This window comes from Olea europaea, chromosome 15, assembly GCF_002742605.1.
Source record: "Olea europaea var. sylvestris chromosome 15, O_europaea_v1, whole genome shotgun sequence".
NCBI lineage: Eukaryota > Viridiplantae > Streptophyta > Magnoliopsida > Lamiales > Oleaceae > Olea > Olea europaea.
In genome coordinates, this window is record NC_036251.1 from 2,174,462 (window position 1) to 2,199,477 (window position 25,016).

General features: G+C 35.6%; 1 protein-coding gene across 2 annotated transcripts; it reads left to right on the top strand.

Moving 5' to 3' along the window:
- Nucleotides 1–1,861: 1,861 nt before the first annotated feature.
- LOC111409804 (PHD finger protein ALFIN-LIKE 6-like) lies at nt 1,862–11,699 on the top strand. 2 transcript variants are annotated; one of them, XM_023039854.1, is made up of 5 exons: nt 1,862–2,247; nt 2,492–2,524; nt 4,534–4,762; nt 10,726–10,855; nt 11,148–11,699. In XM_023039854.1, exons 1-5 carry the CDS (start codon nt 2,151–2,153, stop codon nt 11,439–11,441), a joined length of 783 nt encoding a protein of 260 aa, XP_022895622.1. In that variant the 5' UTR covers nt 1,862–2,150; the 3' UTR covers nt 11,442–11,699. The 2 variants fall into 2 exon arrangements, with proteins under 2 accessions (XP_022895622.1, XP_022895623.1); XM_023039855.1 differs by having other exon boundaries at nt 11,151–11,699.
- Nucleotides 11,700–25,016: the final 13,317 nt, after the last annotated feature.

Consider the following 25,016-nt stretch of genomic DNA (forward strand, 5'->3'; position numbering starts at 1 on the left):
TTAAAAAAGAAAAAGGAACGAACACTATTTTATTTAACAGACATCTACACCACCTCGTCGGGTGTTTATTCCGCCCCTTTGTAAGAACATAGTAACAACTATACATTTAGATGCAAACAACACTATTTTATTTAATGTAATGCACTAGTTATAACTAATGAACTAATTATAGTTGGTAGTATGATCGTATGGGGATTGGGAAGAATATAATATACTCGTCACAACTTTAAACTAGTTACAGCCTTACAATCCATCCCCAAAACACATATCCCCATCGTATTAATGCTTTTCCTAGTCTCCATAATCACAGCCCCATAATCATTCACACATTCGTTGAAATTTTGAACTAAAAAACCAAAACAAAAAAAGAAATAACTCACACATTGGCAGAGGTCGATGTCGGTGCCGAATTGCACAATGGGAGACTGGAGAGACGGTTTGATTTGTCTTCTGAGTTCAATTTAATGTGTTGTGGGCATAATCAGGCCATCACAATTCAAAGTAGCTATGGATAATACAAATGGACCTAATTAAAATAATTCCAAGCAAATTGCCCACAATTAAAAAAAAAATAAAAATTGGAACCAACGCTATTTTATTTAACGGACGTTTGCACCATCTCGTCAGGTTCTGGCTCCACCTCCTAATAAAAATGTGATAACTATAACACATTTATATTCAACCAACACTATTTTATTTAACATAACACTATACCAAATGAACTAATTATAGTCGATAGTATGGCCGTACAAGGGATTGGGAAGAATAGAATAATCTCACCATAACTTTAAACTAATTACAGTCTCATCCCCCAACGACATATTACCATCGTATTTATGCTTCTCCCAATCTCCATAGTCATAGCCTCACAATCAACAATAAGGGTTTATGAATACAAAATAATGTCGTTCTATTAAACCTTTAGATAAGAATTAAATTTTCAACCACTCATTTATCATCATTTGAGATTTTATTTCCAAATGCAAAACTATTTACAAGTCAACTTAGTCAAATTCACTTTCTACAAGTATATCTACAATCATATTTACTTATAAAAATTTACCAAACTCAACTCAAATGACATAACGAAATTCATATTTGACAATTGCTTTAAAATTATGCCATTGTTTGATCCAGTTGTTTTGAAAATACTTTTTTTCTTTTTCATCTTTTTAAATACACATTTTCAATAAAATAATATTAAACGCAAACTCAAATATTTTCTTTATTTGTAAAATATATTCTTTATTAATTTATTATTACAAAATGCATTATTAACCTTTTAATGGGTCTCAAACAAGATATGTGTTGATCTAATTTTATTGGACTTACAATTTCTATATATTTTTCAATTACGCATGTCGTAAGATATAATATCAAAAATTTTGTCAAACATGAGCCAAATATAAATGCAACTTAAACTTGCTTGTAAATAGTTTTTGTCTAAATATGTTCGAACACACTATTTATTTTCAATTTTAACCAACAAAATATTATTTACTTTTAAAATTTTCTTATTTATTTATAAGTGAATTTTTTTTTTAAGTAACTTTTTTAGCTCGGTCAAAGTTGTCTACTATATATGGCTTTGTTTGATATTCATTTTTCCTAAAATACTTTTTTTTTTCTTTTTTCTTTTCAATTATATATTTTTCATCAAAATAATATTACACGCAGATTAAAAATTTTTCTTATTTTTAAACTACACATTTTTCATCAATCTATTATTTTAAAATGTATTTTAAAAAAGGCGGGGGATGGGGCTCAAACCCCAACACCCTCTGTATCTTGGGCCCAAAAAAAAAGAAAAAAGAAAAGAAGTGTCAGAATTATATATATATATATATATATATATATAAAAGGCACCAAATTGAGCAAGAAATCAAACCATTTCTAGGGCTTAATTATTCTCTGTCATTCCCGCTATTTCCTCTCTCCGTCTTCCTCCTCAGATTTTCACACACAGAAAAATCTATTTTCTTATCCGAATTTTAATTTATTATTATGTAGCTATTTAGGAGCCATGAAAAGGAGACCCTAGCGCTTGAATAAAACCCTAATTGGTTAATTTGTGTTCAATTCTACGACAACAGGCGTTAATTTTGGGTGATTTTGTGGGTTTTCTGAATTAGTGTAGAGAAGATTGGGAAATGGAGGGAATTCCGCATCCGATACCGAGAACTGTAGAGGAAGTCTTCAACGATTTCAAAGGCCGTCGAGCTGGTCTAATCAAGGCCCTCACCGTTGGTATGTCTTTTTAAGGAATTATAACATTGTTTTAATATACGTGTATGCATGTTATTAATACTTATTGATGGTTTTTCTGCCTGTAATTACCTGTCCATACATGTATGGATGTGTGGATTATCTATACACGAATCTATGCCTCTCAGTTATTCTCTGTCAGTGCATTTTTTTTGCTCTAAAAATTTGTTTCATGTAGGTGGTTCTTTTATTTCTGATGCACAACTTTGACTTTGGGTTGTTGCAGATGTTGAGAAGTTTTATCAGCAGTGCGATCCTGGTAAGTTCGTTGTTTTTTTTTCTGCAGAAAAAGTTGGGTCCAAATGCATATATATGTCCATTTTTTTCGTTTCTTTGTTAATTACTGTTGTGAATTAGAGCGTTTATTGCAGATTTTACTGCTAAATTTTAACTTTGATCATTATTTGTATATTCTACACATAGTTTTGTGTGCTTTCGATTGTTTTTCCTTGCTATTTGTTTCCAGGTTGGAAACTCATATGCTCCATTTTGCTGAAAGTGGAGTTCTGAATCTCTTGGAAAGTTTCAGTGGAGTTGTCTGCTTTAAATTTCAGTTGTCTTTTTACTACCAGTGTCTCTACGCCCTTTAATCTGTCAGCTGTTGTCCAGTGTAGTTTGGTTTTCAACAATTGAATGGTAGTACTCTACACCATGGGTAACTGTGAAATGTGACCAATTTAATAGTTTTCTCAAAAGCTTTGTAGCCCTTGGCACTGGAAATAAAATTTTTTGTCTACGTGGGTACCTTATCCATCAGTACCCTTTTCTGTTATGATTATCGATTATGTCATTATGGTTGGGTGACAATTCTTTTCTTTGGTGCTTGATTTCTTTACTAGTTTGACATTCTTTCATGAGTAATCGGAAAATATCTAAAGTTTATGATGCTTTTGGTTTCTCGACAATTTAGGCTATCATTAGACGTCTATTGAACATTTTTGAGTTAGGTTATTTCTGCTATCTCTTCCTGTAATATTTGAGTTTTTGCCTTCACGAGTTAGGCATGTGCCTTGTATAACATATTCATGAAAACATGAGAAATATTGATTTCGCAACTATAGCAATGCACTAGTCTCGATTAAAAAAGAAAAGTACATTCTCATGAATGAAACAAAATTCAAAGTTAGTAGGAAGTTTCACACCGGAAAAAAAATACTAATTGTATGCCTAGAAAAAGACTAGAATGAGTAAAATTCAATAAGCATCCATATCATCATCACTGGCAGGATGTCCTAAAGAGTCATCAACATATTTTATCTGTAAAATCCTCCTCGTTACTAATAATGTCCTGCCATTCCCCTTCTTCATCAACGTCTCTTATCAATTTTTTTGCAGAGTAATTTTCCTCACTGCACTTTGTAAGTCTTGGTTGCCCTTTGTTGTTTCGGCCTATTCGTCGTAAGATGAAATGCATTTCCCTAGCGGAAGACTATGCACTGACACCGCTTCTTTACCCAATTGGCAAAAGATCTTTCCTTAAGGTAGGGGTTAGCTATATAATATAAGTCTGACTCTTATAGATAGTTTTATAGGCCAATTGTCGAATATGAAGTACCTGGAAAAAATTACTGTTCATTTTTATAATATCATGCACGGTGGCCTATCCCAAAAGTAGGAGGATAGATGAGGCGATTCGGGTGAGATCCAATGTAGATCCTACTTTTGATTTACTTGTGGGATCTACCTATTGAAGTACAAAGGGGATGGTCTTCTGTGTGTGTATTCAATCAAGGGAAACCGAGAATGGAAAAATTCACTCCTTTCTCTTAAGCTGAGAATTTTTTCCCCCAAGTCTCGGCTCAAAAACAGTACCAAAAGCTAGAAGTAAATAAATAAGCTCAAGCACAATGTTAAATACCTTTAAGCTGATCTTTTAACTTGAGTCTAGTGTTTTTTTTTCAAGGATGTGCTATAAGCCACGGCACAGTTATCCCAGTCTTTCAAAAAAATGTTTGAGCCTACAATGATTGCTGTTAAAGCAGCAGAGAACCATTTGAAATTTGAAGAAAATAAATTCAAAACTTGCTAAACGATGTTATCTTCTTACTGGTCAATTTTGTCAGTGTTTAATCATTGATTTTTGAAAAATGAATGCTAAGCTAACAATAATGTTTTTTTGAATGAAAAAATGAATAAATTGTTGATTGGTATGCCTTTCTCCTTTACATTTTCTCATGGTTGAGCTATTATAAAACATTGGTTCTGATGTAGTAAATACAAAAATTATTTGGGTTGATTGTTGTTCTGACTGCATAGATTTATGTACAGAAAAGGAGAATCTGTGTCTGTATGGATTTCCAAATGAGACATGGGAAGTCAACCTGCCTGTTGAGGAGGTTCCTCCTGAACTACCTGAGCCAGCATTAGGAATAAACTTTGCTAGGGATGGCATGCAAGAAAAGGATTGGTTATCACTTGTTGCAGTTCACAGTGACTCGTGGCTACTTTCTGTTGCATTCTATTTTGGTGCACGCTTTGGATTTGGCAAGAGTGAAAGGTAATACTCTTGCCTTTTTGGTGAACTACTTTGGTGATGCAGAAATATATTTTTCAGATTTTTTTTTTTTAAGAATTTGGTTTATTAGTTCAGCTAGACATTTTGGTTATCTAATTGAGTCATTTTGTTTTTGTTATCCAATGTGTTCAAATGCTTTATAAAATTAATGATTTCTGTAGATTGTTATTTTGGTCTTCTTATTTCTTATCAGTCTATTGCATTGCTTGTGTCAATCCCTTTCCAACTGAAATTTTCACTCCTATTTATATCTTTAGATTATTTTAGAGTATTCCTTTCCCCTATTTAGATTGAAGTTAGCTGTAGCTATTGGTTATTGAATGCTCAAAGTGTATTATTATGTTCTTCTATTTGTGCTCTTGCGTGACCATCAGACCTTGTGTATGATTGCATCTTGAAACTTTCTTCTCTGACTTGCAATTAAAGTCTCTGGGTTATGCATACTTGCTTGTATTTATTGTTTCACTTAAATTTTACAAGCCATTGAGAAAACTTTCATGTGAAAAAGTCCTCTATTTTTTATTATTTTTTGCCTTGTTATACGTTTATTTTTTCATGTCAAACTCACTTTATTTGCGTATCTATGCATCCTGAAACTTTCTTCTCTGACTTGCAATTATTATCTCTGGGTTGTACTTGTTGTACTTGTTACTTCACTAAAATTTTACATGCCATTGAGAAATCTTTCATCTGACAAATTCCTCTAATTTTTATTATTCTTTGCCTCGTTATACATTTTTTTTTTCATGTCAAACTCACACCTAATTATGATGTCCAAACTTTTTTCCTTATATATGCTTGACCCGACCGGTCTACGATGAAATTGGTTGCTAGCTCCACATGTTATGGCTGTCCCATTTCCAACTTCATATGGAAACTTCCTATTTATAAAACAAAATTTGAGCGCAAAAGTTTTGCACTCTAGGGATTCTGGAAATTTTACGTTGTTGAGTTATTGTTGTTTTCTTGAAATGACATGTAACACAACAAGGTTTTACTTGCGATGGTAAAGAAAGATTGAAGATACATATTTAATTCAGTATATCAAGATCTCTTCTTATAATTCAGTGCTTTTGGAAACCCTTTTTATCTCTGACATCTCTTGATTTGGTAACCCTTTTTATCTCTGACATCTCTTGATCCTTTTCACACGTGTTCTGTAATTCAAGTTTGAAGTGTATTTCTCTTTATTGTAATATTCTTACTTTCAAGTTTTAAAAGTACACAAGAGACGTTTTTGAAGCATGAGCAAATTCTTCTGCCCATTATTCTTGTGAATCACATTGGATTACAGGAAAAATTGTGTTTTAATGTACTTGTAAAAAAATGTAGAGGAGGTCACTGACTTCTCTTGGAATATGTTTTGCTTCTGTTCTGCAGATAAAATTTAATGTTTATAGATTTTCATGTTCTTTTAAGTAGTGAGAGGAAATGATATGATTGCTTACAAGAAACGAAGTTGGCGTTCATCTCGAGGGCGGTTGTTAGCAGTTTATTGGGGGGGGGGTGGACAGCATGTTGGGTATCAATATATGGGGTCATCAGGAGCTTTAGGAGGTGTGTTAGTTATATGGGACACTAGAGTTCTTGAAATGGAGGAGGTCAGTGAAGGACTGTTCTCTATATCGCTTTCGTTCAGAAATGCAGGGGATGGATTCCGTTGGATGTTTATAGGAGTCTATAGGCTTAATGCTGATGAGAGTAGAGGTGGATTGTGGGATGAGTTGGTTGGTGGAATATTCCAACGTGCATTGGGGGTGATTTTAATCTAGTTTGGTTTCCTACAGAGAAGTCTATCGGCGGGATATTAACAGGGGCAATGGAGGATTTTTTAGAGTTTAGTAGGGAAAATATGTTGATAGACATGCCTTTGATTGGAGGAGACTTCACATGGTCATCTAATCGGGATCAACATGAATTATCTCGAATAGTTCGCTTTTTTATTAGTGGGGAGTGGGAGGCCAAATATGAGGAGATTGGAGAGGGTGTATTCTGATCATTTCCCTATTTTGTTATCGGGGAATGTGAGGTGTAGTGAAAGAAGGCCTTTTAGATTTGGGAAGATGTGACTCAAAGTAGATGGCTGTAGGGAGCAAGTACGGGATTGGTGGGCATCTTATGAATTCTAGGGGTCTCCCAGTTATGTGTTGGATCAAAAATTAAAAGCATTGAAGAGGGATCTAAAGAGGTGGAATGAGGAGGTGGTGGGTGATGTTAATTGGCGTAAAAATCAATGTATTCTAGAAATAGAAGAACTGGATAGGCACGAGGAGGGTCGAGGATTGGATGGGGAGGAGAGGGAGAGACGTGGAGTATTAAGAAAAGAGTTGGAGAGACTAGTGGAGATGGAAGACATTGCCTGACGCCAGAAATCTACGGTTACATGGTTGAAAGAGGGGGATAAATGCAACAAAATTTTCCATAGAGTTGCTAATTCTAATAGGGGCAACAACTCTATCACCTTGTTGGAGGTTGATGAGATTACTTATGAGGATTGCAGGATATTGGGAATCAGATGGTGAGATTCTATCAAAATCTCTATTGGGGGACAGTTTGACTGGAGACCAAAGGTAGATGGACATGACTTTTCTACTGTCACGGAGGAGGATGCTAGTTGGTTAGAGAGACCATTTGCAGAAGATGAAATCAAGGATGTGATTTTCAGTATGAATGAAGATAAGGCACCAGGACCAGATGGCTTCTCGTTCGCATTTTATAAGCCTTGTTAGGAGGTGGTGGGACCGAATATTATAGATGTTCTTACTTATTTTTTTGAATACGGCAGGTTCTGAGCAGTTCTAATGCTCCATTTATTGTGCTGATTCCATAGAAATCGGGACTAGTTGACGTTAAGGATTTTCGCCCTATTAGCTTAGTTAGTGGGGTGTACAAGATTATCGCGGAGATCCTGGCGAATAGATTGAAAGAGGTGTTGGGGAAAGTGGTGATTAAGAGTCGATGCTTTTCTGAAAGGAAGACATATTTTGGATTCTGTGCTTATAGAGAATGAATGTGTTGACTCTAGATTGCGTCTGGGTGTGTCAGGAATGTTATGTAAACTCGATATTCAGAAGGCTTGTGATCACGTGAATTGGGGGTTCCTTTTGTACATGCTCGGGCGATATGGATTTGGGGAAAAATGGTGCAAGTGGATTCAATTTTGTATCTCTATCATTTCATTCTCAATTTTGGTCGACGACAACTTGGAGGGTCATTTTCGAAGCAGTAGAAGTTTGAGACAAGGGGATCCCTCGTCTTCATTGTTGTTTGTGATTGTTATGGAAGCAATTAGTAAGATGCTTGAGAAAGCTGTGGAAGAAGGATTGCTAAGGGGCTTTACAGTTGGACACTTACTGGTTTCCCATTTGCTATTTGCAGATGATACACTGATCCTTTGCAATGCAGATAGTGAGCAATTTAGGAACTTTCGTCGGCTACTTCTATGCTTCGAAGTGGTGTCGAGATTGAAGATTAATTTAAGGAAATTTGAGGCCATTCCAATGGGAGAGGTTGCTAATGTGGATGAGTTAGCCGATATATTGGGTTGTAGGGTTATGCAGTTGCCCATGTCATACCTTGGGACTCCTTTTAGGGGCAAGGTTTAAAAGTAAACATATTCGGAATGGAATTGCCGAAAGGGTGGAGAAGCGGTTAGTGGGGTGAAAGCGTATATACTTTTTGAAGGGAGGCTGATCTTACTCTCATTAAATCTACTTTGTCTAATCTCCCAACTTATTTCTTGTCACTATTTCCTATCCCTGTTACAAAGTCAAACAGTTTAGAGAGGATTCAAATGGAGTTTCTTTTGGCAGGGCTAGGGGAAAGAGGAAATTTCATTTGGATAATTGGGGTGTGGTTTGTTTTTATGTTAGGATGGGGAGCCTTGTTCTATTTAATAAGGCTTTATTGGGCAAGTGGTTGTGGCGATTTGGAGTGTAGATGGACAGTCTTTGGAGACAAATCATAGGAGCGCAATATGGTGTGATGGAGGAGGGTTGGTGCTTAATCGAGGGTCGTGAATCTTATGGGGTGAGTTTGTGAAAGTATATCTGACGAGGATGGAATGACTTTTGAGAGAAATTGACTTATGTGGTGGGGAACTTTGATGTTCGGACTCTTCAAAATAGTTGGAGTACCCGTGTTGGACATGACACGACATGGGTATGGGTATGAGAAATGTGTCGGATCCTTCAAGTTTCAATCAAAAACTTCGTTGTTTTTGCTTCTTCTTCTTTCTTTTTTTTTTTTTTTTCATTTTCTTCTTTTTCGTTTCTACTTAATTCTCCACTAAGGTCAAATTGCAATCAAGTCAATTATTTGCTATTTTATATAACATTTAATGAAGTCCATAATTGAAAACTAAATCCCAAAATTCTATTTTATTCGTCTTAACTCCTTATTCAATACTCATTTTCTTCTTTGTGAATAATTGATTTTGTTTTATTCAAAATGACATCTTAAATTAGTAAAAAAATTGAAGTTTGAACGACGTATCTACGTACCCATGTCCGAAAATTGGACTCTTTTTAACCATGTCCTCAAATCCTGCATTTTAAAAAATAAAAGATCCGACACTTAAATATGTACTCACACCCGATGCTCGTACCTGTGTCCAAGCATTATAGGTGGGGAATGGCAATAGTATCAGATTTTGGGATGATTATTGGTGTGGAGATCATTTGCTAAAGGCACGGTTTCCTTCGTTGCATCGCATTGTTTTGAAGCCTTTCGCTATGGTGAATGATGTTTTAGCCATACATAATGAAAATTATAGCTGGAATATTGCTTTTGAGAGGGGTTTGCGAGATTGGGAACTGGATGATTATGCACTGTTTTTAACCTCTTTGCACGAAGCGTATATTCAGGTAGGAGAGGGTGATCGGAGCAGGTGGAAGTTGGCACGGGATGATATTTTCTCAGTTCGCACTTATTTTAGTTCCATATTGGGACCAACAGAGAGTTCTATCCCTGGAAGATGGTGTGGCAATGTAAACTACTTACAAGGGTGGCTTTCTTGTTATGGACGGTTGTGAGGGAGCAGGCGTTGACGGTGGATAATCTTTGAAGAATAAGTTTTTATGTTACTGAATGGTGTTTTATTTGCAAGAGAGACGGGGAAACGATTGACCATTTGTTTTTCCATTGTGACAGTGTTCGGTGGTTGTGGAATGCTATTCTAGCTTCCCAACATTTGGATTGGGTGATGCCTAGGTGTATGGAAGACGTGTTGCGGGCATGAAAGAGAAAATTTCGAGATGAGGATAGTAGGTTTGCGTGGAATCTTATTCCGAGATGCATTGTATGGTGTGTATGGAGATAAAGAAACAGCCGCTGCTTCAAAGACCAAGCAAGAATAACAGAGCAAATTAGAGAATTGTTTTATATGACTTTGTATACTTGGTTTAAGGCTGCAGCCACTAATCACATAAAAGGGCAGTCAAATTTTATGTAGTTTCTTTTTTGTTTAAAATTGATAATACACCTCCCATGTATTATACATTGATTAATAAAATTACTTGATTACTTTTCAGAAAAAAGAGAGGAACTGATGTGATTGCTAACTATCTAGGAGTTCATGCTATCATTTGATAGGGCAATTTTGTGAATTGGTAGTAACAGGTCTTGGTACGTGTGTGTGTCATTCCAACTGTTGTTACTGACAGTAAATGTTACATAGAGGACTTTCTTTCAATTTGATGAAATTGATTTGTGATCTAGGTATTTGACCATGCATCCTGCATACTTTAAGGATTGGGTTTCACTGATCTGGATTTTGATCTCTGTTCCGTTTGAAATCTTATAAAGTTTAGACTTCTTTCTGCCTCTAATCAACATGTTATTGGGTGTTAGCTTTCCATGTTTTGCCTGGAGATGGGGGGTCTTTCAGTGTCGGTATTTGTTGTCTATTTCTGATTCTAACTTTTATTGGAAATCGATTTTGGCAGGAAGAGGCTTTTCCAGATGATTAATGATGTACCAACTGTATTTGAAGTCGTGACAGGAGCTGTTAAGCCTGTCAAGGACCCGGCAGCTTCTCAAAATAACAGAAGCAAGAGCAAATCTGGCGGGAGAATGGTAAGCGTTGTTTCACATAAGTTCAGGATAGGGTCTTAGCTTTGAGCACGTCTGGCTAAGCTGAAAAATGTAATCTTATAAATGATTTAAAATAATAAAAAATTATTGATCAAAATTGAAAACAAGTATGCTGGCGGCCATTTTTGCTTAGAAAGAAAAACTAATTTATCTAACCACGTTCCTAAATAAAAGGTTACTCGAAATTAACTTTTGCTCACTTTTAAGCTTAGCTGAACATTCTCTTCATCACAAGTTATAATTATGTGCCACAATCTGTTTCTGCTTCTTCTAGCAGTCTCATCAGCCTGAGTCAGAGCACAAGGGAGTTAAGATTTCTGCACCCAAAGACGAGGAGGAGAGTGGAGAGGAGGAGGAGGAGGAGGAAGAAGAAGAAGAAGAAGAAGACGAACAGGGAGCAGTCTGTGGAGCTTGTGGAGACAACTATGGGGCTGATGAATTCTGGATTTGCTGTGACGTGTGCGAGAGATGGTTCCATGGAAAGTGTGTTAAGATTACACCTGCTAAAGCTGAACATATCAAGCAGTACAAGTGCCCCACCTGCAGTAACAAGAGGGCTAGAGTTTAATCTACCATTTTAGAAGTCGAAAGATCACGAATTGAAGGGGCTTGATTTTAGCTTATAAATTTGAATGTCTGCTGATGGGATCAAAATGTTGTGAATTTCTTCAGATTTCTATTAATCGAACTTTCTTGTATTTTAGGGATCTTCGTGAAGAAAAAAATTGTGCCTTCTGTTTTGAGTGTGATTTTTGAGACATTTTACCAGTAATGGTATTGTAGTTCTTCTATGGTTGTTAACATGCGTGTCTTGGGCACATCTCCACTCATTTACTTGTACATCCCCTCATTCGTTAATGGACTACCTCGGAACTCTTAGTAGACTCATATTTCCCATACATATTAGTGTGTGTATGCTTGCACCCAATCAGTACTCAATTTGTCTAATCAATGAGGGGTGGACGAAGGCATCGAGTTTCACTTTTCATTTCTGCATTTCGTCAGATAGCGTGCAAGTTGTCACATTGGGAATAGTAATTGAACACAGGTCTCAGGGGTCGGCTGGCCGTGTCAAAAATTGTTTACTACATATTGTATTAAACATGATCTGACAGTATGATAAATAATATTTTATGATTTTATCATACTAGTCTTTTGCCTGTGCAATGCACGGGTTATGTTATTTTTGAGGTAATATTAGCATATGAAAATATTGCATTGCAGTTGTCATATTGATACACTAAAGTGTCCACAAAGATTTGTAAGCACTTCAAACCATCAAAGAAGGTTGAGATAGTTGATTTCATAAAAATGTTGTTCAAAAATGAAGAAATTGATATCGTGGTCTCGATTATGAAATTTAAATAATCCTGCATGATGCATAGAGACCTACAGTGACAAAGGTCATCCCTTCACAATTAAAGCCTATTACTATTTGTTTTTCAGGCGAAGGCTCCAGAAATTCAGCAAGACGTTGACACGCACTGGATTGGAATAGAGACAATTGTTCTTCATTGTTGCAAGTTTTTTTTCGTACAAAAATCCCATAAACTAACCAAGGAAGTGCGAGGTAGAAGAGCCTTCCAAACAATTTTTTTGAGCTATTTTTTCAGATATTGTTTTATTCAATGCCAAAAATCCCTCCTCAGCATCATTAGAGTCACGTAAACATTTAATCTACATGAGCCATAACAATCAGGATATTTACCTCATCTGTCAAAAGTAAAAACATATGAAATTATAAGTTCAAGTCATGTACTAACCAATTGAAGAAACACCACACGTAATAGACAGAATGATAATGCTCTCTAGAGTTTAGATACACATACTTACACACACATGATACGGTGAAGTACAATTTTAGCTAATAGAGGCACTTGATTGCTAGTTTCAACAAGGTTGCACAAAATACAAAAGCATACATCAATATCCAACTATTTTTGGTCACATACACATAATTAAACAAACCCATATTATTGTACCAACGAAGCTGATATGTAGTAGTGTCAAAAAACTTCTGTTGGTCCTAATGATAAAAGATGATAAAGGAAAAAAAAAGACGTGACGTTAAAACACTGGAGGAAGCGTGGCAAAGTGATCACAACCATCCAACTGCACAAGTATTGACAAGAGCTTCTTGTAAGCATAGATAGTAAAATAATCTTTCAAAAAGTCACCGATACAAAATGAATAAACAATATAATAGGAAGAGCAACTGAAGAATAATCTTTCAAAAAGTCACCGATACAAAATGAATAAACAATATAATAGGAAGAGCAACTGAAGATACAAGTTACAACACTATGGAGGCTATAATGAATGTGTGTAAATTATAAATATAATACTCACATAGTTTTCTTGAAAGCAGTCGAGGTGCATAAGTTTAAGAAAGCTAGACCCATAAAACTCTCTCAACCAACCAGAGAATAAGCACATGTGCCCCTAATAAGCATAATGGGAAAATGTTAGTATTTGCTTCCTGCATGATGAACATGTAAACTATTTAGATATATCAGAATTGATGTGCTAAAATGATGGTAAGAGGGAAAAAAAATTACTTCTATAGTGCGAATAACGATACTATAACTTTTGCCTCTGGCAATATCAAGGGAGTGTGTCAATCATCATTCACCACTAATGCATTCACTGAAATTTGAACTAGAATTTAAGTAAAAACATGATACTATTTGCCACTGAAACATCATGACCTAAATTATGGAGAAAACATTTAATAAACAGAAATTGTACACACCTACATGTGAAAGAAGCAACTTTACAATTTGGTCAAGGCCTCTTTTTGCAGCATGATGTAAAGGAAGCCCTGTATGGCTGCCATTCAAAAAAGGAGGGGGAAAAAAAAAAAAAAGATAACTTATGAAGCAGGTTATAGCAGAAATGAGGAACATTTAGCAAACATTGATTAGGAAAATGCTTAAACTGATAATTAGATTTAATGATACACATACGAAATGAGAGGGGATACAACAAAAATTTGAATGTCTCAAAAAAGAAACGCCCTTAATAATAAAGAATTTTACTCAAAGGAGCAATCTAAAGAGAATTAGCTATATACATAGTCCACTTATTCAAGGCATAGCGATGAATTTTATCTCTATAGTGATGCAACACCAACGGGACAGTTAATTGCAAAATTAGAATAGATCTATGGGGAGGGGAAATTAGAGAGAAGAAGGGAAGAAAGAAACAGGAAGAGAGAAAAATGCTGTAAGCCACAAAATAATATTCATTCATCATCAACTGAAAATTATAATGTAAAATAGGTTTAAATAGTTAAGCAATCCTAACGAGCTTGGACCCGAGCCCATACAAGTCCAAATCTTAAATAATAGTTCAAAAGATAAATAAAGTATAAACGAAGTTTAAATAAAATAAGTCACGTCCGATGTCCTCATCAACTCTCTTGGGGTGGGAGAAAACTCGACCCTGTCGAGTGAATATCTCACTCTAGGCTGTCATCAATCTCCCAACCATAAGCTGAGTGGTTGGGCAAGTTTCTTCCGACGTCTGTAAAAATATGTCAATGAAGGTCTGAACTTGGTGTCCTCACCAACTCCCCTTGGGTGAACGGGAGGCGATCTAGGCCAAGGATGATCCTGTTGACTTCGATAAAACCCCAATAAATTTGGATCCAATTGCTGTAGTGTCTCTCTGGAGATTCATGTACAATCAGAATTTGGTCGACCAACCCAACGAACGAGGAAGCGCTGAACCTCTCCATCATTAGTAAACACAGTTTATTCATTTAAAATGACATCAATTTTATCTGTGTGTGCTGTGAGAGGTGGTAGTGGGTTCGAAGTGGCCAAGTAGTCGGGATCAAGGTCCACAAAAGGAGGTAACAAAGGGTCATCTGAGGGAATGAAATAACCTTTATAAGCTACTAGGTCCTCAACATTGAAAGTAGAATGGTAACCAAGATGTGGTGGAATATCTACAACATAAGCATTTGGACCAATTTGCTTTAAAATTTTAAAAGGACCAGCACTACGAGCTTGCAATTTGGAGGCGGGTCCATGTAGACGCCGCTCTGGCCTAATGCGGACCATAACGTAATCCCCAACGTGAAACTCAATATGTCGTTTATGCAAATCAGCTTGGAGTTTATATTGTGCATTACTAGCTTCAAGTTGTTTATTGATCTCAATATGCAAATCACGAAGATGTTGTGCAAATGCTTCGGCTGACACTGACGCTCTAGCCTGTGGGGACATAGGGATGAGATCTAACGGTTCCCTAGGCTTGTACCCATGAACGGCTTCAAATGGACTCATACCTAATGAACGATTTATGGAGCTATTATACGCAATTTGAGTTACAGGAAGGATCAAATCCCAATTTCGAAGATTTTCCTGGACCAAACAACGCAATAGGTTACCAAGACTTCTATTAACTACTTCAATTTGACCGTCAGTCTGAGGGTGGTAGGCCATGGAAAATTTTAATTTGGTACCCATCTGTTGCCACAAGGTCCTCCAAAAATCGCTAGTGAAACGAACATACTATCGGACATAATGGTCTTCGGAAGCCCATACAATTTAACAATCTCATTAAAGAACAACATAGTTACTTTAGACGCATATGAGGTTTTACTACAGGGGATAAAATGAGCCATTTTCGAAAAACGGTCGACAACCACAAAAATAGAATCATGTTTCTTTGGGGTGCGTGGAAGGCCTAATACAAAATCCATACTAACGTCTTGCCAAGGACAATTGGGGACGGGAAGAGGGGTGTATAGACCTGTGTTCTGCTTATTCTATTTACTTAATTGACAAGTGTTACAAGTACTAACAATCTTAGCCACGTCTTTCTTCAAGTTAGGCCAATAGAATTGACGATCAACTTCTTCTATGGTCTTATCACGTTCAAAATGACCGGATAACCCTCCAGCATGAATTTCCCACACTATGAAATCGAGAACTGAAGTTCGAGGGATGAACAATTTATTGATTCTAAAGAGATAACCCTCCTCAAGTCGGAAGCCATCTGTGGCGCCTGACTGTCCTCTTTGTAAATGAAGAAAGATATCTTTAAAATCGGGACATGCCTCGTAATCCTCCTTAAGCCTTTCAAAACCGATGACCTTGATACTCATGATCGACAAAAGGGAGACAAGACGACTTAATGCATCAGCTGCTTGGTTTTCCATGCCCTTCTTGTGTTTTAAAACAAACGAGTAGGCCTGCAAATATTCGACCCAACGACCATGCCTAGAACTTAATCGTTTCTGAGAGTTGAGGTAACGGAGGGCCTCATGATCCGAATAAAGGACAAATTCCTGGGGCAACAAATAGTGGCGCCAATAGCACAAAGCCTGGACCACCGCATACAGTTCCTTATCATAAGTTGAGTATCGTTGTTTGGCCTCATTTAACTTCTCACTGAAGTAGGCAATAGGGTGACGATCCTGACTCAAGACTCCGCCTATACCTACCCCGGAGGCATCGCATTCAACTTCAAAGACTTTGGAAAAGTCGGGAAGACGCATGACAGGAGCCTCCGTCATTCACTTCTTAACCAACTTAAAGGCTTTAGCCGCTTCTTGTGTCCAATTAAACTTCCCTTTCTTCATGTACTCCGTAATAGGCGCCATAATAGTGCTAAACCCCTTAATTAAGCGACGGTAAAATGTAGATAAGCCGTGAAAGCTCCTGACGTCATGAATAGTTTTAGGCTCAGGCCAGTCAATAATCGCCTGAACCTTAGCAGGGTCAGCAAAAACCCCTGTCGAAGAGACAATGAACCCCAGAAAAACGACTGTATCGGTGAAGAAAGAGCACTTCTTGACGTTAGCATATAGATTAGTTGCACGAAGGGTAGAGCAAACTTGCGTGAGGTGGTCAAGGTGTTGCTCCTTAGTCTTACTGTAGATGAGGATATCATCAAAGTAGACAACAAGAAACTTTCCCATGAAAAGTTGGAGAGTTTGTGTCATTACCCGCATAAAGGTACTTGGCGCATTACTTAGCCCAAAAGGCATGACCAGCCATTCATAAAGACCATCTTTCGTTTTAAACGCGGTCTTCCACTCATCACCTGGGCGAATTCGAATCTGATGGTATCCACTCTTCAGATCAATTTTCGAAAAGATTGTGGCACCAACCATCATATCTAACATATCGTCAAGTCTACGAATGGGAAAACGATACTTCACCGTGATCCTATTGATCGCGCGACTATCCACACACATCCTCCAAGAACCATCCTTTTTTGGCGTCAATAGGGCGGGGACAGCACACGGGTTTAAGCTCTCACAAATAAATCCTTTGTGAAGGAGGTCATCCACTTGCCTTTGAAGTTCAGCGTGCTCGGTAGGATTCATCCTATAATGAGGCAAACTTGGAAGGGATGCCCCTGGGACGAAATCTATGGCATGTTGAATATCCCGTAGAGGAGGTAGATGATCAGGTAGGTCCTCCGGGAAGACATCTCGAAACTCTGGGAGGGTCGACTGGACTTCAACAGGGTTCTCTATTGTGGGGTGGGATGAAACCTCCATGACCACCAAAGCGAATACAATTGAGTCACCAACAAGTGTACGCTCAAACTCCGTAGGACTAATGATATGCAATCCCTTTTGCTCCACACTCTTCTTCGTTTCCAGTGGGCCAACAGGCTTTGGGGGCAGTGGCTTAAGGTGAATTTTCTTTCCATTAAACACGAAGGAGCAGAAATTGGATCGACCATAGATGGTTACATCTAGGTCAAATAACCAAGGTCGTCCCAAAATGATGTACCCGACATCCATTGAAATGACATCATACCATATATGGTCCTTATACTTCAGGAACTGGATAGGGACTAAATAACGCTCCTTAACAGCTATAGAAGAGGTATCGACCCAAGATACGCTGCATAGCTGAGGGTAAGAAACTGGCTTCAACCCTAGACGGGATACAGTAGCCATCGAAATCGCATTAATGCAGTTGCCACTATCGACGATAACTTTACAGCCCTTATTATTAATCTTGATGTAAGTGTGGAAGATGGCATGACGGCGCCAATCATCGACATCCCTAGGCTCGGTAAGAGTGCAACGGACGACACCGACTCTAGGCGTATGTGGGATAAGGGGACTAGCCTTAATACAACCTAAAAAGGTATCTTCACTATCCTCCAAGTCAACAAACTCTTCTAACTTAGGCTCATAAACCTGGTCCTCTAATGGCTCGTCAACTATACCTTCACGCTCTTCCAAAACTAGGGCTCGGCTAGGACACTTAGAAGCAATGTGACCAAAACCCTTACAGTTGAAGCATTGTAAACGAGAGGACGTTCTTAAAACCTCAAAACCTCTACCTTTGTTATCCGATGTAGGGGTAGTATTAGAAGGACGAGGTCCTAGAATAGACTTAGGGGATGGAGTGGATGCAGAAGAGGTTGCAGTGCGGGAGTCACTACGATTTCTATACGGTGTCCTAGGCACTAACTCGTAATCCCGAACGAAAGAATAGGCGTGGTCAAGAGTGGTGACGCCTCTAAGGACAAGCTCACGCCTAAGATCATCCCGTAGGCCTTGCCTAAACCTACTCAAGGTCATGACCTCATCCTCAACGACATGACATCTCATTCGAAACTCGTCAAACTGAGCAACGTATTCGGTCACAGGTCGACTACCTTATGTAAGTGCATTCCATTGATCCAGCAAGTTACCCCTATAAGATTGAGGTAAATATTTTTCTTGAAGGCGACGCTTCATTTCGTCCCAGTTCCCAATAGGGGGAGCATGACGCCTCTCCAGAAGGTCCTCAACACTTTCTCAAAAGAGTTGAGCAGTGCCAGTTAATTTCAAACTGGCAAATTGTACCCTCTGATCTTCTGGGAACCCATACCAGGCAAAGAAGCGATCCATATCCCTAACCCATTAATTGAATACACTAGGATCTAGACAACCATCAAATGTAGGGGCGTCTAACTTAATATTTCGAAAGAGACGTTCCTCGTGGCGAGGGGGAGATGGTGTACCATGACGGTGATATTCCTGCTCACGCCCACGAGCCTGATGTCCTTCCCTACGATCATGTCTAGCGGGGTGTCGACCGCCTTGTGGACGACGATGGGATCTATTAATGGAAGTTTCAGAGTTTTTAGCTTCAGTCGAATATGGAGTTGGGTCAAGAGTGGGCTCTATTTTCCTCACGAGTAGCGGCTAACTCAGTTTGGACAGCCGTTAATTGATGTTGTAATTGTGCCAACTGTCGGGTGAGGGCTTCAATATGGGAAGGGTCCATGGCAAGGGTACTAGCACTAGAAGTAGTAACACGACCACTACGCAATTGCATACAAGGTAACATTAGCTAAGTGAAGTGCGCTATAGAGATCAACAAACAACTAGTGCGAACAGTAGATTAGCAATATGATATTTTATTATTATTATTTGTTTGTTAAAAATGGGATTACGTAAAGTCCGATTCTTAGCAAGCTAATAATACTAATGCGAATAAAATAAAAGGCAAAGGTGCAAGTATAGGCCTAGTCACGTGGGGTAAGCGGGTGAACAATGAGAGTTAGTTCGCGAATTCCAATCAAGTAGGTTTAAGGCTCAAATTACCAAAGTATTAGCAACACAAAGAATTAATTGATGCAATTCTAAATAACGCAGTAGTATCAACTAAAAAAATGGAAAGGAGCAGTGACTCCCTGAGTTCAGTTGTAGCGCCCAGTATTCCAATTGGTTTGAACTGCCAATGTGTGGTGCTTCAGGTATGTCTCTGTTCTATCCCTCACTTCAGGTATTTTACGCTTCGGTATGTACTCCTGTTAAATTGCTGTAGTTCTGGTCTTACTGTGATTGGAAAACTCCAATCTAGAGGAACAAAGATGCTCGCAAGGGAGAGGCAGACAGAATCATTCCTACTCTCAGACCATAACATTTATTCTCTGGGAAGCGCTCGACTGGGAAAATAGATAGACGCTAGTAACATTCAGGGAGGATTCATACTACCAATGGTAGCTTGCTAGCACTGTGGTTTATTGCTGTGAGTTGTGCAGTGATCGGAGAGAAGACATAGAGAATTAAGAGGGCTACTATTGGGGATAGAACACGGCTACAAATAAGAACTGGGTTGGAAGTTCACAAATGGCGAGTGTCGCCGGTGTGAGAGACGCCGACGGGAGTCGCAACGGGGTGGAAGGTGATCGACGGGAGTCGCGGCTGAGTGGTCACCAGCGGGGAGGCGATGTACAAGGAACTTGTGGCTGCTTGTTGGGCCGGAGTGCTGAGAGATTAGGAAGTGGAGGAATTAGTGGCCAACAGCCGGTTGACCCGATCAGTTTTTCAAAGAGGCCTTTGACCAATAAAAAAAAAAAGAAAGCAAAATATTTAAAATATTGAAAATCAAAAGAAATCCAAATTTACCCTTACTATTTAAAAAAGAAAGAGAAGATAGTAAGGAAAGAAAAATTACTGTAGCACTGATAAAAAAAGAAAAATAGACGACCCATATTTAAAGTTTTTATGTTGATTTTTGGAAAAAAAAACATGATTTTATATACATGTGTTGATTTTTGAAAAAATGCATGATTTTTGGGTAAGGATAATAGTTTTGGAGGAGGAAAATGGAGTAGAGATCGCCGAAAAATGGAGTTTTCCGACGATCTCCACAAAGGAGACGTAAGCCCCACTGACTGGACCGATTAGGCATGCCCAAATGACCCAGACAGCCCAGTTGACTGGACCGTCTGGGCGCCCAGTTGACTGGGCCGTCTGGGTCAACTGGACCGTCTGGGCCAGTCAACTGTGCCCAAACAACCCAGTCAACTGGGTCGCCTGGGCGCCTAGTGGACTGGGCCGCCTGGGCTCCCAGTTGACTGGGCTGCCAGGCGCCCAGACGGCCCAGTCATCTGGGCCGACCGCCAGAGGCTCAGATTTTTTTTTAAATTGCTTATTTATTTATTTCCTTTAATTTTTTAAGTTAACTATTTATTTTAATTACTTATATTGTGTTGTCTAATATTTAATTATTATTTAAATTGTTTAATTTTAATGTATATTATGTATTTAAAATTATTTCTTTGAAATGCTTAATATAAATGTTTTATTATTTATCTAAATATTTATTATTTGCCAATTTAGTTTTAATTACTTATTTTATGTTAAGTAATAGTAAAAAAATTAAAAGATATAATTAAATATTAAATAAGTAATATACATAAAGAACTTAAATAAATATTTAAACATCTGTAAACTAATAAATAAGTAATTAAATTAGAAAATTAAAATATCAATCAAATTAAATTTCTGCAAATCAATTAAAGTAAATTTGTAAATATTAAATAAGCAATATGCATAAAATTAAAAAAAGTATTTAAACATTAATTAAAAATAAATAATTAAATTAAGTGTTAGTAAAAAAATAATTAAAATAAGCAATTAAAATATTAAATAAATGATGAAAATAAGTGTTAGTAAAAAAATTAACGAAATAATTAAATATTAAATAAGTAATATACATAAGGAATTTGAATAAATATTTAAACATTCATAAAATAATAAAAATAAGCGATTAAATTAGAAAATTAAAATATCAATCAAATTAATTATTTGCAAAGCATTTAAATAAATATCAATAAAGAATTTAAATAAATATTTAATCATTTTTTATTTTTTAATATTGAATTTAATTGTTTATAAATATTTCATGAATTATGTAAATTGTTTATTTTAGTAAAATAATTAATTGTTTTTTATTTCATTTTATTTAAAATATAAATAATGAAATAAATATAATAAACAATTGAATATTCAATAAACAATTCAAATAAATGAGAAATTAATATAAATAATTAAATGAAGTAAATAAATATGAAATAAACTATTAAAATAAGTAATTAAATATTAAACAAACAATATACATAACCAATTAAAGTAATTAATGAGATATTTAAATAAATATTAAATTAAATATTTAATAAGTAATTTAATAAATCAAATGATACTTTAATTGTTTATGTATATTATTTGTTTAATATATAATTATTCATTTCATAGTTTATTTGTTTATTTAAATATTTCACGAATTATGTTAATTATTTATGTATATTGTTTATTTAAATAAAAAATAAATAACTAATTGAAATAAATTCAATAAACAAGTAATTTAAATGTTAATTAAGCAATAAAAATAATTTATTAACATAAATAACAAATAAATATAAATAATAAAAACTAGTTTAAATATGTAATTAAATATTAAATAAACAACCAAACAATTAAAATAAATAATTTAAATACACATTTAAATATTGAATAAATAATTTAAATGAACAATTTAAATAAATAGTTAACAATTAAATATTTAATACACAATTTAAATAAGTAAATAAACTATTTAATTTTCAAATATTATGCTCTATCTATTTTCTCTTATACAAGGTCTAAATATTTTATATTTTACAAGATGAATTATCATTTGGACGTCGCTATGAGACAGATTCCCGATAAAATTACGTCGAACTATAATTTTATCAGCTTCGCATTAGTTCTAGATTTGGAAGTTGTTGATGACATTAACACATTCAACAACTATCCATGGGGACAAAGCTGACAGTTATCAGCTCTCCTCAACGATCCTGAGGTACGTATTATTCATTTGTGATTTATGTTGTACGTCATTTTGAAATTTCGATGCATGGTTATTAACTCGATGAACATTTAAATAATAATTAAATGATTATTTGAATGATAAATAATTAAATGATTATTTAAACGATAATAAATAACTAATTGAAATAAATTCAATAAACAAGTAACTTAAATGTTAATTAAGCAATAAAAATAATTAATTGACATAAATAACAAAGAAATATAAATATTTTAAATTTTACAAGATGGATTGCCATTTAAACACTGCCATGAGACATATTGCTAACAAAGTTGCGTCGAACTATAACTTTGCTTGCTTCGCATTAGTCCTATATTTATTGGATGAGGAGCACGCAAACCTGTTACATCGATCCTACTTATGACGATAATTCTGACACAGTTGGGAGATGCATTCAAGAAATACGACGATGCATGCATGGTCATTAACTCGGTGAATATTTTTTTATTTATGAAATAATTGTATATATATTGTAAAATTTATTTAAATAAAGTAATGAAATATTAGATACATACTACACACAACCAATTAAGATAATTTATAAATGAAATATCTAAATAAGAAATTAAATTAAATATTAATTTTTCATTTAATTAAGTGATTAAATAAATAATTAAACAACGTAATTAAATATTAAATAAATAATATGCATAACTATGCCGAAGAGGACCCCCAACTTGACAGATAATATCGTGAGTTTGAATGACACCCTGTACGAAACATATTATTGAGGTGCCAGAACAAATAGTTAGCAAGAGAACTAGATTGCTGTCACAATACATTGTTTCTCTGTACACGATCGAGGCAAAGAAGAGAACATTTGTTGACAGTACGTTGCCCAACTCCTTTCGTGAAATCGACTCGGGTGATTGTGAAATCTTCGCATTGAAGTTAGGACCGTAAATGGATCGGATATATGGATCGGATCTGCTCAAATTCGATCCGATTCGTTAATAATAATTATCCTATCCTATCCGATCCGATTCAATAATCCGACGGATATTTGAATGTTAAGTCCATATTCGATTAACTATGTTATTGGATATCCGATTCGAAATTGAAAAAATTAGATAAATTAAGATTTTATTTATTTATCAGATTAGATTGACCTATATCCATATTTGATTTATTTAGTAAACGGATTATCGGATTTGAATCTCGATTGGATCTTCCGATTGAGACCCTAAATCTATCTCCCATTAATTTCATCGGATTCAGATCAAAATCCAATCTATTGACAGCCCTAATTGAAGTACATTGAATTTTTAGTATCGAACGTGGCATAGAGCTGATAAACTAAACACACATTAATATACATAACTATGCCGGAAATGACCCCCCAACTTGACAGATAATGTCGCGAGTTTGGATAATGTGATAATTAAGCCGGAGAAGACGATGAAAGTGACATTATGTAAGAAATATGTTTATTGACGTGTCAAAGCAAATGGTTAGTAAGAGGACTAGATTGCTATCACAACACATTATTTTTCCGTACACTATCGAGGCAAAGAAGAGAACATTCGTTGACAGTACGTTGCCCAACCTCTTCCGTGAATTCGAACCAGGACGATTGTGGAATCTTTGCATTGAAGTTAGGGTTATAAATGGATCGGATCTACTCAAATTCGATTCGATCTGTTAAGAATAATTATCCTATTTGATCCAATCCAATAATCCAAAGGATATTTGAATGTTAAATTCTTATCCGATTAACTATATTATCAGAAATTAGATCCGAAATTGAAAAAATTAGAAAAATAAAAATTTTATTTATTTTTTCATTGAAAATCATAGCCCCAACAAGATTTTAATTAATTATTTATTTTAAAAAATATTTGAACTATATTGATGGGCTCACTTATTATAATAGAAGGTCTAAAATATCGTTTTGGAATGTTTTAGTGATATCGGATCAGATCGGATCGATCTATATCCATATTTGATTTATTTAGTTAACGAATTATCGAATTTGAATCTCTATTGGGTTATCGGATTAAAACCCTAAATCCATCTCCCATTAATTTCGTCGGATTCGGATCAAATTGAAATATATTGAATTTTTAGCATCAGACGTGAGTAGAGCTGATAAACCAAACACACATTAAAATGTAAACTTTTTTTTATTATTTACATTGTGATCCATAGTTGTAATAATTTAAAACGTAAGTTTTTTTTTTTAAAACGTTTATAATACTTGAATTTTTATGTAATTGTATAATAAATAACCAATTACTCTTAATTACATATATAACACACTATAAATAAAGAAAATTGAGGAAATCAGTGACATATTATAAATAGAGAGTTTATACAATTTAAGTAGATATTACATATTCATCGGGTCAATTTTCACGTAATCAATAATATACTATAAATAGAGAAAATTGAGGAAACCAATAATATACTATAAATAGAGAGTACATACGATTTAAATAGATATTACACATCCGTTGGGTAGAGAGTAACATACTATAATCGAGAACTTCTCACTTGACTTCATTTAGTAGAAGAAATAT

Bases quoted from the DNA above. Each gene is read 5' to 3' on its own strand.
- LOC111409804 (XM_023039854.1), top strand. From the start codon at position 2,151: ATGGAGGGAATTCCGCATCCGATACCGAGAACTGTAGAGGAAGTCTTC. The intron at 2,525-4,533 runs GTAAGTTCGTTG...ATTTATGTACAG, and splicing joins TTATCAGCAGTGCGATCCTG to AAAAGGAGAATCTGTGTCTG. The intron at 10,856-11,147 runs GTAAGCGTTGTT...TGCTTCTTCTAG, and splicing joins GCAAATCTGGCGGGAGAATG to CAGTCTCATCAGCCTGAGTC.